Source organism: Magnolia sinica, chromosome 13, assembly GCF_029962835.1.
Source record: "Magnolia sinica isolate HGM2019 chromosome 13, MsV1, whole genome shotgun sequence".
In the NCBI taxonomy this organism is placed as follows: Eukaryota; Viridiplantae; Streptophyta; class Magnoliopsida; order Magnoliales; family Magnoliaceae; genus Magnolia; species Magnolia sinica.
Genome location: NC_080585.1, coordinates 21,042,595 through 21,061,178, shown reverse-complemented (window position 1 = coordinate 21,061,178; position 18,584 = coordinate 21,042,595). Strand labels below are relative to the sequence as shown.

At 38.0% G+C, this 18,584-nt stretch overlaps 1 protein-coding gene and 1 non-coding gene across 2 annotated transcripts; both read right to left on the bottom strand.

Moving 5' to 3' along the window:
- Positions 1-9,435: 9,435 nt before the first annotated feature.
- On the bottom strand, positions 9,436-9,508 carry TRNAR-CCU (transfer RNA arginine (anticodon CCU)). The gene has a single exon. It is a non-coding gene; the product is annotated as a tRNA-Arg (tRNA).
- Positions 9,509-11,421: 1,913 nt separating this feature from the next.
- Positions 11,422-18,340, bottom strand: LOC131223169 (embryo-specific protein ATS3A-like). The gene is made up of 3 exons (XM_058218482.1): positions 18,168-18,340; positions 17,965-18,072; positions 11,422-11,750 (listed from the first exon to the last, which is right to left on the bottom strand). Exons 1-3 carry the CDS (start codon positions 18,282-18,284, stop codon positions 11,460-11,462), a joined length of 516 nt encoding a protein of 171 aa, XP_058074465.1. The 5' UTR covers positions 18,285-18,340; the 3' UTR covers positions 11,422-11,459.
- Positions 18,341-18,584: the final 244 nt, after the last annotated feature.

Here is an 18,584-nt window from a genome sequence, read left to right as displayed (position 1 = left end):
TCATGGTGGTCATGGTGGGGCCTTAACTTGGCGACATCAGGTGAATGTTGTGCGGCACACCATGCAATCGGACACAGATTTACTGCTAAAGCATTTTGCAAAAATTTCCTATGTTGGGATGCTAGGTGGGCCCCATCGTGATGTTTGTGGGAAATCAATCCTATCCATTGATTTTGCAAGCTCATTTTAGGACAAGCAACAAAAAATGGGACAGATCCAAAAACTTAAGTGGGCCACACTATAGGAAACAATGAGATTTGAGCACCAACTATTGAAAACTTCTTGAGGCCACGTAAGGCTCCGTAGAAGCTAATGTTTTGTGTTTTCCCTTCATCTAGGTCTGTGTTCAATCCCCATTATTTTCTATGGTGTGGTCTACTTGAGCTTTGGATTGTCTCATTTTTTGAGTTCATGGTGTATAATGATTTGAAAAAGTTGATAAATGGTGTGGATTTAACACATAAATCATAACAGGGCCTAAAAAAGTTCTGCAAGTTAAAAGTTGGATCACGTGTTATGCAATTTATCTGGGAGAAACAAAATTTCTTTGACAATGTGCCTGGGTAAATTTGGAAGCAATTTTTTAAAAGAAGGATAGAGCACATTTTACCTTCACTAATAAGTCAGACGTCCATCGCTGAAAATATTATGAAAAAATTACAGAGTGCTTTTCATGTTCTGCGTTAGCAAACATTATTTAATGCAGAGAGCTAAATTCCACATTCCAGGATTTTTTTCTTTGTTAACAAATAGGCCCTGGGAAGTGTTCCTAGTTATAGAGGGAAAAAAAAAAAAAAACATTATAAAGTTTCCATTGTGGGGTCAATTTTAGTGTACTTCACCGTGATGTGCATGTGATAAAAATCCATGTTGTCCATGTGTTACTCCCTATGGGGCAATAGCCCAAAAGTTCAACATAGTATATATGGCCCAGGTGGGCCATGACACCAGGAAAAGTTGTGGTGAATGCTCATAGTTTGTTCCTTTCAAGGACAACCAATGATTTTTATATGTCATCCAACCCATTTACTCCTTGCACCTCATTCAAAAAGAAAAATAAACAATGTGATTTTAGAGATATTATGCATGAAAATGGCACCAATTGTTATGGCGAGGGTCATCAAAGCTTTGGATCCGACGGATTTGTAACGTGTTTGTTTGACTTGAAACTAGGTTATTGGTATGTGTGTATTGTGTCGGGTGTGCCAGAACCTTTTATAGCTCAATCTAAACTAAACGCCTATGGCCCTAAGCATTGAGATTGATAGAGAGACTATGGGCAGTCGTTAATTTATAACCAAGTACTAAAATAGTTTGACTGCTTATTTAACCACCTAAATATGCTATCAAGTGATTTACGAAAGGGAGGTTTGACATTCTAATGAAATCTCTCTGCCTTTCATTGAAAAGTTATTTTATCACTATGATGGCAAAGATAATTCGATTAGTACAATGTGAGAGCAAAATGAACTTAATTGCATTATTTGAAAGTAAAATAAAATCTTATAAAAATATTCCTTAGTGATCCATTGTTTGTGGGGTAGATGGCAATGTCTTATATTTAAGTCTTCCTTGATCCACGACTCAACCATAGACAAAATGAATTATACTATTGGGGAAAAAAATGTCCACCTTGTGGTCTAGCATTCGACGTAGATGGAATGGAATTACACTAGTCCTAATCTAGATTGGTCCAATGTAACAATATAAATGAACTATATTAACTACTTATATGTTAAAGTCGGTCCGACATATTAGCATAGATGGGTTGTCATATGCTAAGATAAGTTAAGATAAAAGATAAGCATTGTTGGGCCATAAATTTAATTTGATATGTGTTGGGTTGTGAAGGCCCAGAGCTCTTCAATCTTCTTCCTATTTTTAAAATTTTAGAACAGTTATATGGAAAGATCTTCGTAACCATTTCTCATTTCTGTTGATGTGAAGATAATTGTCTGGACCCAAAAACAATTGTGGCCTATCAAACAATATCACGTATGTTGGTTTTTCGTCATAGATTACTCATTGGTTGCACACATGTTCTACCTTTATTATGTGGGTGAGAGTTTCTCTTGTACTACCGCATATTGGTAATAGTTGTCATTTCTCCACGAATGTGAATAATGCACTATAAGATTAGGCCAACTTAGTGTAGTCATTACTCGGTTCTTAAAATATTTTCGATCATAAAGACCATGTGAGACACCTTGGTGTGTCGACTAAACTCATCTTTTGTTGTAACTATGTTTCAGTCGATACCCAACTTCAATCATGAGGCCATCCTAGTGATTAGCTAGCTCTATCACATGAACAAAATACATGACACGTGTCTTTGCCATAACCAATTGTGTTCACTCTTTTTTGGGCTATCCATGACTTTATGGATTCTCATTTCATTCGGTTATTCTAGCAGCCAAAGACATTTTTCGTCTCTCTTTTTGAGATTTCATTGCCATGTAACATCATCTAAGTCACTAGATCTGACGCTATCAAATCTGGCATAAATAACGTCCTATTTACATAATGAGTTTACCTTGGATGCACGGTTTGAATCGCACACAAACATCATGGTAGCCCCACACTAATTGAATTTATAGTACACTACATTATGAGATTATTGTCATATTTGTGCCTACGACACCTATTTTGAAAGATGTACCAGAATGTATGAATTAGGTTGTTTTTTCAGTAAAATTTCATTCTCTCATTTTTAAGAAAGGTATCGTGATGCAAATCCTCCTGTGGGCCGATCCAAAATTCAAGAGGACCATGCAATGAAAAATCATGCTTAAAACTTCAAAATCACATGCTGCAGCGAAATCAAATTTGGAATTGAGGGATTTTTTTATTTTCCTTTTGCCTTGGTTGGGTAGATGTCATATTTAAAATATGACATAATTGAAAAGGTTTTATGGTGAGCATTCCCATCCCAATGGTTGCTTGTGGTGTGACCCACCCATGTTTTAGATCAGCCTAGTTTTTGGGATCCCGGGTGATCTTGAAAGGAAAGCACCTTATGGATGGACGAAGATTGGGCCAGCTTGTCTCAGCATAAGCTAGTGTTTTAAGGGATCACCGTGATGTATGTGCTTTATCCACACCGTCTATCCATTTTGTCATATCATTTTACACTATAAGCACAAAAATAGATAGATTGAAGGCTCAAGTGAACCACACAATGGGTATGAATGTGATCTAAGCCCAAAAATAAAGCGGATCCAAGGTTCAAGTGGACCATACAATGGGCATTGAATGCTCACCGTTGAAAACTTCTCAACTACTACATAAGTTTTGGATCAAGCTGATATTTGTGTTTTTCCTAGATTAGGGTTACGTGACCTTAAGAACAGGTTGGAAGGCAAATAAAAATTACGATGGCCCTGGCAAGGTTTCAACCGTGGAAGTCATTATCAATGCTTCCAGTGGTGAGGTCTACTGGAGTCTTGGATCTGCCTCAGTTTATGCCTTAAAATGGTCTAAAAAAAGGGATGAACTGTATGGCTAAGGCCCATGCATCACGGTGGGATTCATGCATGAAAAAGGAAAAGAAAATCTTCATCGGGTCCATGTAACCTTAAGAGCAAGTTGGAAGGAAAATAACAATCACGGTACCCTGGGAAGGTTACAAAAATTGGAAGTCATTATCACTGATGCTTCCTGTGGTGGTCCACTTGATTCTTGCATCGCAGTCGATCCTAAGAAGGTTTCAAGAGTGAAAGTCATTATCACTGATGCTTCCTGTGGTGTGGTCCACTTGAGTCTTGGATGTTGAAAATCAGTAGTTTTAAAAATAATAAAAATGAAAATTCAAAATTTTCATTTTTATTATTTTTAAAACCACTGGTTTTCAACAATCCCTCACTGGTTTTTAATAATGAAAACTCTGCCAGAATAATAATAGTTATTATGCATAAAATCTTTCCTTAGTGTAAGCATTTTAAAGTTATTTCGAAATTTCTAGTTGCCGCAGCATTGAACCAGTTATTCCTTTATGATATAAACGAAAATACTACACACATAATAGCTTATGCGTTAGGTGTTTCTTTATAATTTCGCTTAGCACTTTTAATGGCAATGTGCTTACCCTGTTTCATGAACGATCCCGAGATAACTCTAAGTCTCATGAGAAGCGGCACCACTTCTACGTTCACATAAGTGAAATCCTTCCAGTGTTTCTGTTTAAAACACTTGTCCTGTTTGACTGGATTTCATTAAGAGTTTAATACTCATTCCTCTTTATAACGGCCAGCACTATTATCCTGGATGAGCTTATCAATTTATTTAGTACTGAAACTTTTCACTTATCAGTGAATTGTTGTTACCCATTAAACCCAATATTTAAAGATTTTTTAATTTAGAGTTGGGTCTCTTTCACTGGTGAAACTTTAAGTAAAGAGTTTCAACCCCATCCATCTAAATGTTGTCCTTACTACCTCTCTCGTTAGAGGTTTAGTAAAAGGATCAGCCAACTTATTATTTGACTTTACATATGAGACCGCAATGATTCCATCTTGAATCAATTGTCTTACATAGTCATGTCGCAAACTTATGTCTCTGGACTTCCCATTATAGGTACCACTATAGGCTCTTGCTAGAGTAGCTTCACTATCACAATGAAGTGAAACAGCCGGTATATGCTTCACATAAAATGAGATTTCTAAAAGAAGATCCCTTAACCACTCAGCTTCTTTGCCTGTAGCAGCAAAAGCTATGAACTCAGATTCCATAGTTGAGCGCGTTATGTAAGTTTGTTTCTTGGATCCCCAAGATACAGCTGCACCTCTTAGGGTGAATATTTACCCTGTAGTGGACTTGTTGTCCCCTGCACTTGATATCCAACTTGCATCGGTATATCCTTTTAACACTGCTGGAAATTCTGAGTAAAAAGCCCTAGTTCTTTGATTTCTTTAAGATAACCTAGAACTCTACTAATTGCTTTCCAGTGTTCAACACTTGGATTACTTGTAAACTTACTTAGTTTACTTACAACGTATGCCATACATAAGACTACCTATAGCACTAGCACACTCTAGTTGTGCAACTGCTCTTCCACTGTTTTCTTTTAACTTGATATTTGGATCAAACGGGGTCTTTGCCTCTTTAATTTTCAAGTAATTAAACTTGTTTATTATTTTCTCAATATAATGAGACTGGCATAATGCAAAACCCCCACTATATTTTTTAACTTTAATACCTAATATGGTATCCACTTGTCCAAGATCTTTCATTTTGAAAACTGAAGAGAGAAACTTTTTAGTTTCAGTTACACCTTCCATTTTATTACTGATTATTAACATATCATTTATATACAAGCATATGATTACAACATAATCATTACATACTTTTGAATATATGCATTTATCTGCAATATTGTGTTCAAAACTATAAGACAGAACTTTAGAATCAAATTTATCATGCCACTGTTTTGGTGCTTGCTTTAATCCATACAAAGACTTAACAAGTCTACATACTTTTCTTTCATTTTCTAGTAGAACAAACCCTTCTGGTTGCTCCATGTAAACCTTCTCATCGAGATCACCATTCAGGAATGCTGTCTTCACGTCCATTTGATGGATATGAAGATGATGTATAGATGCAAGAGTGAATAAGATCCTAATCGATGTTATTCGAGCTACTGGTGAATAATTGTCAAAATAATCAATTCCTTCTTTCTGTCGAAAACCCTTAGCAACTAATCTTGTTTTAAAAGTTTGAATTGTACCATCTGTGTGATATTTTTTCTTAAATACCCACTTACAACCTATTGGTTTAGAACCTGGAGGTAGATCTACTAATTCTCATGTTTGGTTAGATATTATAGAATCCATTTCATCATTAATGACTTCTTTCCAAAAAGCGGAGTCTCTTGAAGACATAGCTTCACTAAAGGTTTTAGATTCATCTTCTATAGTCAATTATAGGTATTTTCCTAATCAACTTCTCTCTATCACCCTCAACTAGATGAAAAGAGAGTCGTTGAGAGTCTATTTGATAAGGATCAAGACTTTTTTCTACTCTTGCTCTTAGAGTCTTACGAGGTTCATTAGGAGTTTTCTCTTCTATTTGTGTTTCTTTTATATTTTCATTAGGAGATTGAATCTCAGCATTCTTTTTCTCCGTGAATACAGAATTCTCAAAGAACTCTATATCTATAGACTCTATGATTACATTGGAGTCTAAGTCTAGAAGTCTATAGGCCTTACTATATTGTGCATATCCTACAAGGATGCACTTGATAACTCTTGGTCCTAATTTAGTTCTTTTAGGTTCCGGAGTTCTGCAATATGCAAGACACCCCCACACTCTAAGATACCATATATTTGGTTTTCTTCCTTTCCATATTTCGTATGGTGAGGTCTTGATTTTCTTAGATGGAATTCGGTTTAAAACATGACATGCAGCTAATAGTGCTTCTCCCCATATGTTTAATGGCAACTATGCTTGTATTAGCATTGAGTTGACCATTTCTACTAACGTCCTATTTTTTCTCTCTACTACACCATTTTGTTGTGGTGTATAAGGTGTTGTGCACTGATGTATTATGCCGTATTCTTCACAATAGTTAAAAAATTCATTAGAGAAATATTCTCCTCCTCGGTCACTACGAAGGATTTTAATATTTTTATCTAATTGATTTTCTACTTCAATTTTATAGATCTTGAATGCATTAAATGTTTCATCTTTCGATTTTAACAGATATATATACATATCTCGAACAATCATCTATAAATGTTATAAAGTACCTTTTACCTACACGGGTAAGAACGTCATTTAGCTCACATATGTCAGTATGCAATAAGTCTAATATTTGAGACGATCTCTCAACACTAGGGAATGGTTTCTTAATTATTTTAGACCATATGCATACTTCACATTTATCTTTGTCACTATCATTGTATGATATTATGCCGTTCTTAGCCATGAGTTTTATGGTACTATAGCCAATATGGGCTAGTCTACCATGCCATAGCGTTACAGACTAAATCATGTAAGTAGAAGAATTCTTTTCATTTAAAGAGAGTTTGATCATCCTATTACAAGCGTATCCCTTACCCACAAAGTTCTCATTCTTAGACAAGATCAGCTTGCCTGATTTAAACACAACCCTAATCCCAGGCTTGCTTAAGAGATCCCCTGAGACAAGATTCCTTCTTATGTCTGGGACATGCAGTACGTTGGTCAGGATTACCTTCTTTCCAGAGGTAAAGAGTAATTCCACGGTTCCTTTGCCTACAACTTTCGATCGTCCTTCATTTCCCATTTGAACCTCTTGACCATTGGTCTCATTTTCATAGGTTTTGAAAGCAGATCGATCATTGCATACATGGACTGTGGCACCTGTATCATACCACCAACTAGAGATTTTCTCTTGAACTAGGTTCACTTCTGTGACCATGGCTACGATTTCATCGTCTACTGCATTAGCCTCTTTCTTAGGCTTTTTTCGATCCCTATAGACTCGGGCGAAATGTCCGGTCTTGCCGCAGACATAGCAAGCTCCCTTAGGTTTGCCGTTTTTCTTCTTTTGAGTTTTCTTGAATTTTCCTTGATCTTTGTTAAATTTAAGGGAATTAGCTTTCTGATAGGTATTATTTTGGGATGTCTTTTCTACTGCGTTCACTTTGGATGAAGATGCACCATTAGCGTCATCCTTTTTGTCTCGGTTATGAGATTCTTCTTCAATACGAATATGCTTCTGGATTTGTTCTAAGGTGAACTCTTCGGATTTATGCAGTAGTTTCTTCCTGTAATCTTTCCAGCTCGGAGGCAAATTTGCAATTATAGCTCCGACTTGAAAGGATTCAGGAAGATCAATTTTTATGGCTTTTATTTTATTTACAATAAGCTGCAGTTCTTAGATTTGGGCAAGCAGCGGTAGATTGTCTACCATCGTGAAGTCGAAATACCTGGCAATTAGAAATTTCTGTGTACCTTCCTCTTCAGCCTTGTATTTATATTCCAGTGCGTTCCAAATTTCTTTCGCTTATGTGGTCCCCGTATACAAATCGTACAATCGATCAGAGAGAGCATTAAGGATGTGGCCACGACACAGCAGTTCATCTTCTTGTCGCTTGATCCTAGCAGCGATCTGTTCTGGAGTGTCAGTGTCCTTTGCTTCAGGCATAGGCTAGAGAGTCGGGTCCAAGATGTAGAAGATCTTCGAGTGGTCAGCAGGAATTTCAGCTTGTCCTGCCATCTAGTGAAATTTGAACCATCGAATCGGTCCAATCGGATCAGATCCTGGTTCATCAGTTTGATTGATGCAACACTTTCCGTGTCCATAATCACACTTTAAGATTGTTAGAAAAGTTTCTTTTGAATACACCGAAAATAAACAATAGGAAAAAAAATTATCACTAGGCTGAATCACATATAAAAAACGCTGTCCTTAAAGTGTGATTCGCCCCCTTATCAACTGCCGATGGGTTATAGGCGAATTGCTTCCAGGATAAGATAAGCCATATCTGGATCCAGCGTGCAGCAATCACGATAGGTTCACTATGGAACAATTTAATGCAGTAGATTTATTTTGGCAGACTTAGACGATGGAGATGATAAAAGTATTTTAAAATGATGCTATAGACTGTATCTGATTTGATGGGAGAGATGATGTTTTGAGATGATGAAATCGGACTAGAATGGTCCAGTTTATATAGGCCTCAAGTTTAGACCCGTTGCTGTGTGGTATTCAATGGTCCAGAACGTTTGAAAAATATTTCTGGCCGTTGTCCATTAATCCCAGACGTTTCTGGTCGTTAGATTTGTAAATCTGACCGTTGGATCATTCTGGCTCGTCCGTTTTCGGACTGTTGTAGCTTTTAAGGTAGCCATCCATTTAAGAAACGACAAGACATTTCGGATTTAAGATCCGACCGTTCTCAGTCACCTATAAAACTTATTTCCAACATTTCAGATCCACACCGCCCTAAGGCTCTGACCAGACCTATCGCATCGCGATCGCACCGTCTCGAAGTGCAAAGTGCGCTATCTAGCGCCACTACAGCCACACTGCCTCATTGCCCACGCCCTCGCCCATGCCCACTCCCACGCCTGTGCCCGTGTCCAAGCGCGCGCGGGCGTGCGTGTGTTCCAGTGCGAAACCCGTGTTTCATCTCCTCCAAAAAGCTCCAAGTAAGAATACCCTTCTCAACATCTCATATAAACCACAAAACTATTATTTGCATTTCCGATGTGGGACAAAGTACACACACCACACTTTTTCATTAAAAAATTCAAAAAAATATTTTGGCGGGAAAATCTCGAAATTTTGAAAATTTTGAATTTTCATTTTTATTATTTTTAAAACCACTGATTTTCAACATTGGATCTACATCATTTTTGGGCTCATGTCTAAAATGATCTGAAAAATTGGATGAACGGTGTGGATAAAGCCCGTATACATTAAAAAAAAAAAAAAATCCCAAAAAGAGTAAACGCGCCAGGTAGGGGTCGAACCTACGACTTTCTGCTTAGGAAACAGACGCTCTATCCACTGAGCTACAGGCGCTTTGTTGTTTATTAATTAAGTAACAAAAATAATTAATATATTTTATGTTATTAGTAGCATCTCCCAAACTGATCGGAAAATGACAAGTTTCTTTGATGGGCCAACCCCATACTTCTAATTTGTGGCCTCAGATAGACGGTTAAGATTTGAAATATAAAAACGGTCCATATTCAACCGAAAGAGATCCTAATGTTGGTCACTGACCACTGGGATCTTGCAATCTGGGAGGTTTTTTGACGCATTCTAAATCTACAAGGGGACTCAAAGGCCAATAGCAATGATAGGTCCATATGCAATGTCAAACGGTGCATCTGTTGTCCTCCTCGTAGGCACCTTACATGCAAAGAATCATCCCCTGTAGACCAACCTAAGGTGGGACGGAAGCAATATTACAATTACGACTAGAACCTACATATTCATTTGTTGTGGCGCCCACCTTAATTTTGAAATGTCCGAAGTTTGGGTGTGTCCCTTCATCCTAGTGGGCTGCACCTGATGACCGGGTTAGATCACATATAAACAACACGGTGGACCCAATTCAATCTGCATGTTTTTATGACGGGCAGCCCCATGGTTCCATTTGGTGTGGTGCACCTGAATTACGGAATGGCACTCACGCATCATAGTGGGCCCAACACAGATCGATACCATTCGTTCTAGCACATGTGATCATTCACCCCTTCAAATGAACCACGAGCTAATGAGGAAAGCCACATGGTCCTACAATATTTGAAAGCATTTTGGACCAATCTTAATCCTATATAATAAAACAAGGATATTTTGAAGGCTAATACACCATCTGAACGTGGGCCTTGTGTTGAATTTAACAACTGGGCCTAAGAAATTTTGGGTGCGCCTAATAGATGGGCCAGGCTCATGCCTTGTGATGCTTGATGCAGGCCCCATTTAATTGATGGTTCATGCAACATTCTACAAACAGATCAGAACACCGGCTAACGGTCACACATGTGGGTCCCATGGTTACCCACATCCAACACAATTGAAGAATACTCTAGCAGATTGTGGTGGATAATATGCAGGTGCTGGGTCCTACTTTAGATTTATCATAAACAAATCTAATTTGATTACATAACAATTGGATTGGTGTTCATTTTTTGGGTGGTTGAAATTAAAAATACCCAGTATTACCATGTTCTACCAATTTGTACTTGGGATTGTGATCTTACAGTGGGATACGAAATTTAGGCTGTTTAATTTGAGTTATATCCGGCGTGTGCGATTTCCGAGTGCCTGAGTATCAAGTATATCACACGGCCAGAGTACAAATAACGAACACCCCATTTCTGCTCCTGTTATATCATAAAAGAGTCGGGATCATCAATCCCGTAAACCAGCCACTGTGCACATGTTAGCTGAAGGAACAGTTCAACTCATTTAGGTGGGCCACCTTTGGAAAATTAGCATCATCCCTAATAAAGTGGATTGTGTACTGACTGAACTATGTGGGGCCCACAGTGATGCATGTGTCTTATCCACACCGTCCATCAGTTTTAACAGCTCATTTTAGGATATAAGCACAAAATTGAAGCATATCAAAATCCTGGTCCACTGTTGATTGATCATAAACAGAGATCCGTTTGTTGAATTTGAACCATTGATTATATTCATTCTAACCATCGGTATCACTGACCACTAATTGTACTGATCACCTTTCGTTGAGATCTTCAGGTCATGATCCATCTACAGTGGGCCCATGATCAGAACAGTTTGGCTTGGGGTGTGTGCATGTGAATGGCCTTTATTCTCCAAAAGCATCACTGCTTTTATCAATTTCATGAGTGGACCCCATGGCTCAAGTTAGCATCAACCCCAAAAGAATTGAAGGACAAAAAGAAAAAAGAAGAAAAAAAAAAAAAACATTTCTTATGCATAGTATCATGGTCTCACCTTAATAAAGCATTAACAAGTCCTAAAATTTGCATAAAACCCCTTACATTTGTGAGATAAGATTTCCAGTACCATTAATGTGGGAAGAAACACCATTGCAAGAATTAAAACCATACCAAACGCCATTGGGAAGGAACATGTTATATTTAAATGTGATCGCCTTCGAATTTGGAGGGTAGACCTTCACCGACTCTGGTTTCCATCCATCCGATCCTCTCCTCAGGAGATACAGATAACATATCTTATACATACAAGTCCCCGATAGGGTGTATGTATCCGTCGAACACCGCTCAAATGTCCGAGAATCTGGATCGTCCAACCTTGGCACATATATCTGATTGAAACCCATCACAATTCTTATATTTTCTACCATTGATTTATTGAGAATTACTGTAAGATCAATATTCCATAAAAGCAACAATTTTAATACCATTTTTAAATTTTCTATCATGTGTTGGTCACTTTACATTTTTCATGTAATTATTTTACTATTTCTTCGCAGAATTGTAATAAGGTAAAGCACGCATCAACAAGCAGCAAGTCGCATCTAAAATCACTTTTCAAGTGCTTTTAAGATGGCCATACAGCATACGATGAATAGTGCTCATTTCAATTCAACCGGCTAGTATCATTTCTTTAGAGAGAAATTATCCAATGCTAAAATGATAGTATTAAGGCAGTTATTCACTTACCAAGCATTCAATCTCCAGACATACAGTACAAACATACAAGATCTAGATCATTCATCCATTTTACCCTGTTGTGCATAGCCCATGTGCCAAAAATACTATGAGTAAATGTTCTTAGTGATGCATCTAACATGGATTGATCATATTTGTGTTAATGAGACCCAAGAACGGGCCCTACTTAGATGATGCGGGCTAGATGTAAAACAGTCCAATATACAGTATTTAGGGCATTTTAGAGAAAATATATGAGTTTCAGAATCTATTAATAGTTATTTAGCTTTCTATTTTGGTAAAAGTCAAGTCTAAAAATAGTATAAAGTTTAGATTTCTAAGATCTCTTTGGATTTTAGCCATATAAAGTACTTTGGGGGCATGGATGGTGTTGATGAATATAAATTAGAATAAAAAGAGAAGTGTGAATTTTAGAGAGAAGATTTAATTTAGTAAAAGGAAAACCCTAAGAAGTAAACCTCTTGAATTGTGTCATTGTGTTGTTTGGGCAAATCTCCTCTCCCATCCACTCTACATCAATAGTATAAAATGAAAACCCTTGAATTGTGTGTTTTATGCAAAAATCCATTCTCTTATGCTCTTCTTTCTCATCCATCCATCCATCCTGTATCAAACTAGTCTCTGCTCCTGGGAACTTGGAATGTTTTGCTTTCTTCATTCCCAAAACTTGACATCAGCATCATCTGTCCTACCATTCCAATAACAACCTATCTACCTACAATTACTATGGCAAGTCATGTCGTTATCCCTATACTACTACAAAAGTGCACCACCTTCCATTGAGTATTCATAAATGTATTGTCGGAAGAAGAGTGAGGATTACAAAGAGTGAGGCATGCAAGGAGATGACGCATTTGCTAGAAGAGTTCAAAGAATGCAGAAGAGAATTTCATGAATCTAAAGATCCAAAGGATAACTTGTCTAGTGAAATCGTAATGAGCCTTAAGGATACATGTGGAAAGTCCATTGGTGCATTGATTGAATCAATCAACAAATCTTCAAATGGATCAATTGAGAAAACTATTGATGAAGCAATTGAGTGATGGGCGAGAAGGAAATCAAAGACTCATGATGGAAAAGATAATGCAGGAAAGACAACAAATCAATTGTAAGAGGAAACAAGGTTACCAATCTAACATTCTGTGCAAGCAGCCCCGTTACCAAGCACAAGAAGAAACCATCATGGCGGATGCAAGTAGACTAGACAAAAGAAGAGGTCTTGTGATCTACTATGCCATGCAGCATGAGAGGTGCCAACCCGATGCATAAGCCTTCACCATCAACTCTGACCAAGGCAAAAGAAGGTTAAACATGGAGGCACATCACATTCGAAGACTGACAAGAAGTTCATGTTAGAATTCTATGGCCCACCTATGGCATTGGTTACCAGAGCAATGAAATGGATGGTTTGGATTGCATCGATGAGTTCCAGGTAGGGCCCACAAGTGTGGCATCTACACATTCTTACATAATACATACCTGCACAGATTACTATACCTAAAAGGTGTTTTAACTAAGCTAGGTCTTCTCCCTTCCGTTCTGGAGAGGCGTGGAGCTGAAGGATGCAGTGGTAAGGCTGACGATGGGTAGCACTCACCACCAACCTCAACACCTAGATATCTCTCACTTGGTCCACGAATCCGCTCATCAGGTCAAGTTGTTTTACTTATTGAAATATTCGCAAGCGCAAGGAGGAAGATTATGAGATTCAACACTCCACGGTGAACTTTGTCATCGACGTTAAAGACTGCCAACCCACGTGGAAGAGGTAAGCTTCGAACCATCTCCTCTCTCGACGCACATCATTACTTCTAACATATGGTATCGGAGCATGGGCTCTGTTGTGCGACAAATCTGATTTTATTTTTTTTCGTCATTGTCTGCGCCAACACTTTTCCGCCATTAAAACTAGCGTGGAGCTTCCGCTGTGAAGGATGGGATTCAACCATTCATGGCATCCAGGCACTCAGGCAATCTATTTGCCATCAAAGGCCATGTTCATTTGAATGGTGATTCTTGGCTTGGGCAGTACAGCCACCACCCCACACTCCTCAGATATTACTGGCCATCTGTATGCAATCAGTCCAACGGTCATGATTTCTCTGTTATCTTTGTACCAAACCAGTGTAGTAATGAGAGACTATGGTAGATGACGGCTGTACAGGGTATTGCTTATACTCACCTACTGGATACGCAGAGCATCCAATGGTAGCAGATCTGTCCGGGCTTGGGATTGTATAATGGTGGTTCACGGATGAGAAGAGCATGTCTTATACAGTGGACTTTTAGCTCTGCCATTATACACATCTGTTAATGTCTAGATCCCATAACCCGCGCACATGGGTGGGTTCTGCAGCACGCATCTGGACCTGCAGTCTATGGGCCCCATTACATTCATAGTCTGAATTAGATCTCGGACATAAAGGGAGGATAAAGAAACACATTAATTTTAAAGAGACTTTCTTACCAACCTCTAAAAGAGACTCCTTTCGAATTATTATGGCATTGGTGGCTCAATATGATCTGGAGCAACAATAGATGAAGATAAAGACTGCATTTCTTAGTGAAAAATTAAAGGAGCAACCGGAAAGTTTCGAGATCCATGAATTTCTACATCTGGTATGAAAGCTAAAGAAGTCTATCTACGGTCCAAAGCAAATATCACGTTAGTGGTACTTGAAATTTCATAAGGTGATTGCTTTATATGGTTTTAAGGAAGACTGTGTTGATTAGTGTATATACATAGAGGTCAATGGGAGTAATTTCGTATTCCTAGTGTTATATATCAATGATATTCTGCTAGCACACAATGATAAAGAAATGGTGTGCAATGTCTAAGAATTTTTATTATAGAAATTCGAAATGATCAATCTTGGCGCTGCATCATTTGTCGCATGTATAAAAATATACAGTGACAAAGTAAGAGGTATTTTGGGATAATCCGAGAAAACCTACATTGAAAGGAATATTAGTAAATACGGTATGTAGAGCTGTGCACCAGGAGAGGCTCCTGTCATCAAGGGCGACAAGCTTAGCCTCTTACCATGTCCTAAGAATGATTTAAAAATGAATGGAATACAGGATATCACATATGCATCTTTAGTGGTAAACATTATGTATGCACAGGTCTGCACTCAGCCTGACATAGTCTTTGTGGTTGGAATGCTTAGGAGATATATGTATATATCAAATTCAGGAATGGATAATTGAAGAGTCGTAAAGAAAATGATACGGTACTTGCAAAAGACGAAGGATTTCATGCTCAAATACAAACAGACTGATTGGATGGAGCCAATTGGATATGCAGACTCGGACTACGTTGGGTGCTTCGACAACAGGAGGTTCACATCAGCATATGTTTTCATGATGGCCAGTGAATCTATTTTGTAGAAGAGTACAAAACAAACACTTCAGCTTCATCCACAGTGGAAGCAGAATTTAATGCCTGTTACAAAGCCACGTTTCAGGCAATTTGGTTATGGAATTTTTTGGGCTATGGTATATGGATTTGGTTCCAAAGCCTTTGAGAATCTACTATGATAATGCTACGACGGTATTCTCCCCCAACAATAACAAAAGTTTATCTAAATCGAAGAATATAAACTTAAAGGTTCTAATTGTGAAGGAGAGAATTTAAAATTATCTGATGCTATAGAACACATTAGCACGAAGGTGATGATTGTGAACCCGCTAACTAACGGCTTACCTCCTAATATATTCAAATAGTTAGTGAATGATACATGATTGATTAGCATTAAAGATATATTTAATTAGTGGGAGATGCGCATATTTCAATTATGTGTTATTTCAGTTTTATTCAATACAGTGGACAATTTTTTTTTTTTTATTACATCATGGTTTTTGTTCATTAAATAAAGTTTTTATGTGCATGATTAAATAAGTGAACAGAATGCTTTGAAGTTTTTAAGGTGGCAGGGTTGCTTAAAAATCTACATGGAAAGCCGCACTAGAAATGAGATTTTAATACCACGCTTCCCAGCTTTTGGAATCCATAATCTCAGTTGACCAAATTATTTAGGGTACTACTCATTATCTATAACAAATATTTGATAAGGCTTTAAGCTCATAAAGTTATACTAGATATGTTAATATATTGCATATATAAGCCAACAACATTAGTGGACCAAGTGGGAGAATGTTAGAATTATGTGGCCCACCTATGGCATTGGTCATCGGAGCAACGGAATGGACAATTTGGATCACGTCGATCAGTTCCAACTAGGGCTCACAAGTGTTGCATGTACACATTCTTTCATGTGTTTTAACTAAGCTAGGTCTTCTCCCTCCCATGCGGGAGAGAAGCATGGAATCAAAGGATGTGGCGGTGAGTCCGACGATGGGTAAGACTCGCTTCTGACCTCAACACCTATATATCTCTCACTTGGTCCCCGAATCCGCTCATCGGGTCAAGTTGTTTTACCCATTGAAAGACTATAGAGCATGATTGGCCATAAAGGCCGTTATGCAAAGGTAACGATGACAACCGTTACACGATACAAGGTTGTAACGGCCATAACAGCTATTATGGAATGCTCCCTATAAAAGCCATAATAGCCCCGTAATGGTCTATTATAAGGCAAATACATGTTTTCCGGATTATTTTTTGTCAATGCTACGGAGCAGATACAGGTTTTTCAGATTTTTTTCTTTCAATTAGAGAGAGAGAGAGAGAGAGAGAGAGAGAGAGAGAGAGACCATAACTGCCATTACAAGGGCCGTAACAGCCATGCAACCCATATTGTAAAGGTAACGGTGGTGGCCGTTATGGCCGTCGTCACCATTACAGAATAACTTGTTGGTGAGCCCGAGGAGAAAGATCATGCAATTCAACACCCTCCGGTGAACTTTGTCGTCGGCGTTAATGGCTACCAACCCATGTAGAAAAGGTACCCCTCTCTATATATGCGCAATAATGCTTCTAATAGTTCAAACTTGGGAACAAGTTTTTTTTAGCTTGAGGGAATGGGTGCCATCACTTCCAACTAGGGAGACTTTTGGAGCATCCCCATCCATGACAACATCCATCAGATAAACGGTTTGGATCACTAGAACGTAGGCCCTACTTATAAAAAAAAATGCTGTGTAGTAACTTTTAATTTATCATGATTTGCTGTGTCCTCTTGGGATTTTTACAACAAAATCTTCAAGAATTATAAATTTACCAAACACTTGTAAAGTCGAAAAAAGTGCCTTTTGAGGTTGTGAAATGACAAAAATGCCTTGTGATTTTTTCTTTGTTTTCTTCTAAAGGAGGTATAGTCGAATATCGTGGATCATGTATGTCATCCGACCCATCCCGGAAGTGCACCCCGCCATGATGATCAGAAGTAACAAAGGTCCCGCCAATGCAGTCAGCAGGTGGGCGACACATGAATTTGCAGATTTTTGGGTGGTGGATTTTTTAATTACGCGGCCCGCCAAATAAATGGATCACCTGACCTGAATATGGTTGGATGTCATACACACACCGCGTGGACCCCACAGTGCTTGGCACCACCTTCAGAAAAACAGAGAGAGAGAGAGAGAGAGAGAGAGAGAGAGAGAGGAGAGCATTCTGGTCTTTTCACCTATCAAAAAGGCATCTAAAAAAGAAAGGCATTGTCGAGTAAAAGAGGAGTTCTCCAGGAGTTTCGTGGAAAGAAGAATAAAAAATAATAAAAATAATAATAAACGAGTAATACTAGAATACGATTTGATTAAAAGGATAAAGGTGTGTTTGGTTGCACCAAATTTCATGAAATATTATCAAATTTCCACTAAATTAGACTGATTCATTATGAAATATTATGATATTTGATGAAAACAAACACACCCAAATATACATACCTGATTACCGTAGGCATCGCCGAAAGCAAGGCTGACCATATCTCTGGTGAATGATCTGGAAGAACAGCTTGTCTTTATGCTTACTACATATGAACAACCCCTTGCGCTCTGAAAAACCCAAAATAAATAAATATATTATTTTTTTTCATTTTGGGTATTTTTCTATTTTAATAACACGGGTATTTTTTCCTGTATCGAATTACCTGAGTGTTTTGGATCTTGAGAGATTTGAGTTCTTGGGGCTGCGGATTAGTTGATCTGGCCTTTGAAAAGAGGAAAAACAGGGCCAAGAAGAGGAAAAACCAGACCCTACCGACCATGTTTTTAGTGGACTGAAATGAAGTCTGCTTCTCTTCTTCTCTCTTCGAGATTTATAAAGAGGAATTATTTGATGTTATAGCTGCAGAGTACGATCATCCATACAAATGCACGTAGAACTTAACACGTGGAATGTGTACGACAATAGAAACCGTCCAAATCGTGAGGAGCTTAGTTTATATAGAAAATATGATAAAATATCATGTTTTCTCTCATTTTATCTGTTTCAATATTACAATATTCTAACACGATTTAACGGTTCAGATTGATTTAATTGCATGCCACGTGTGCACAATCATTGA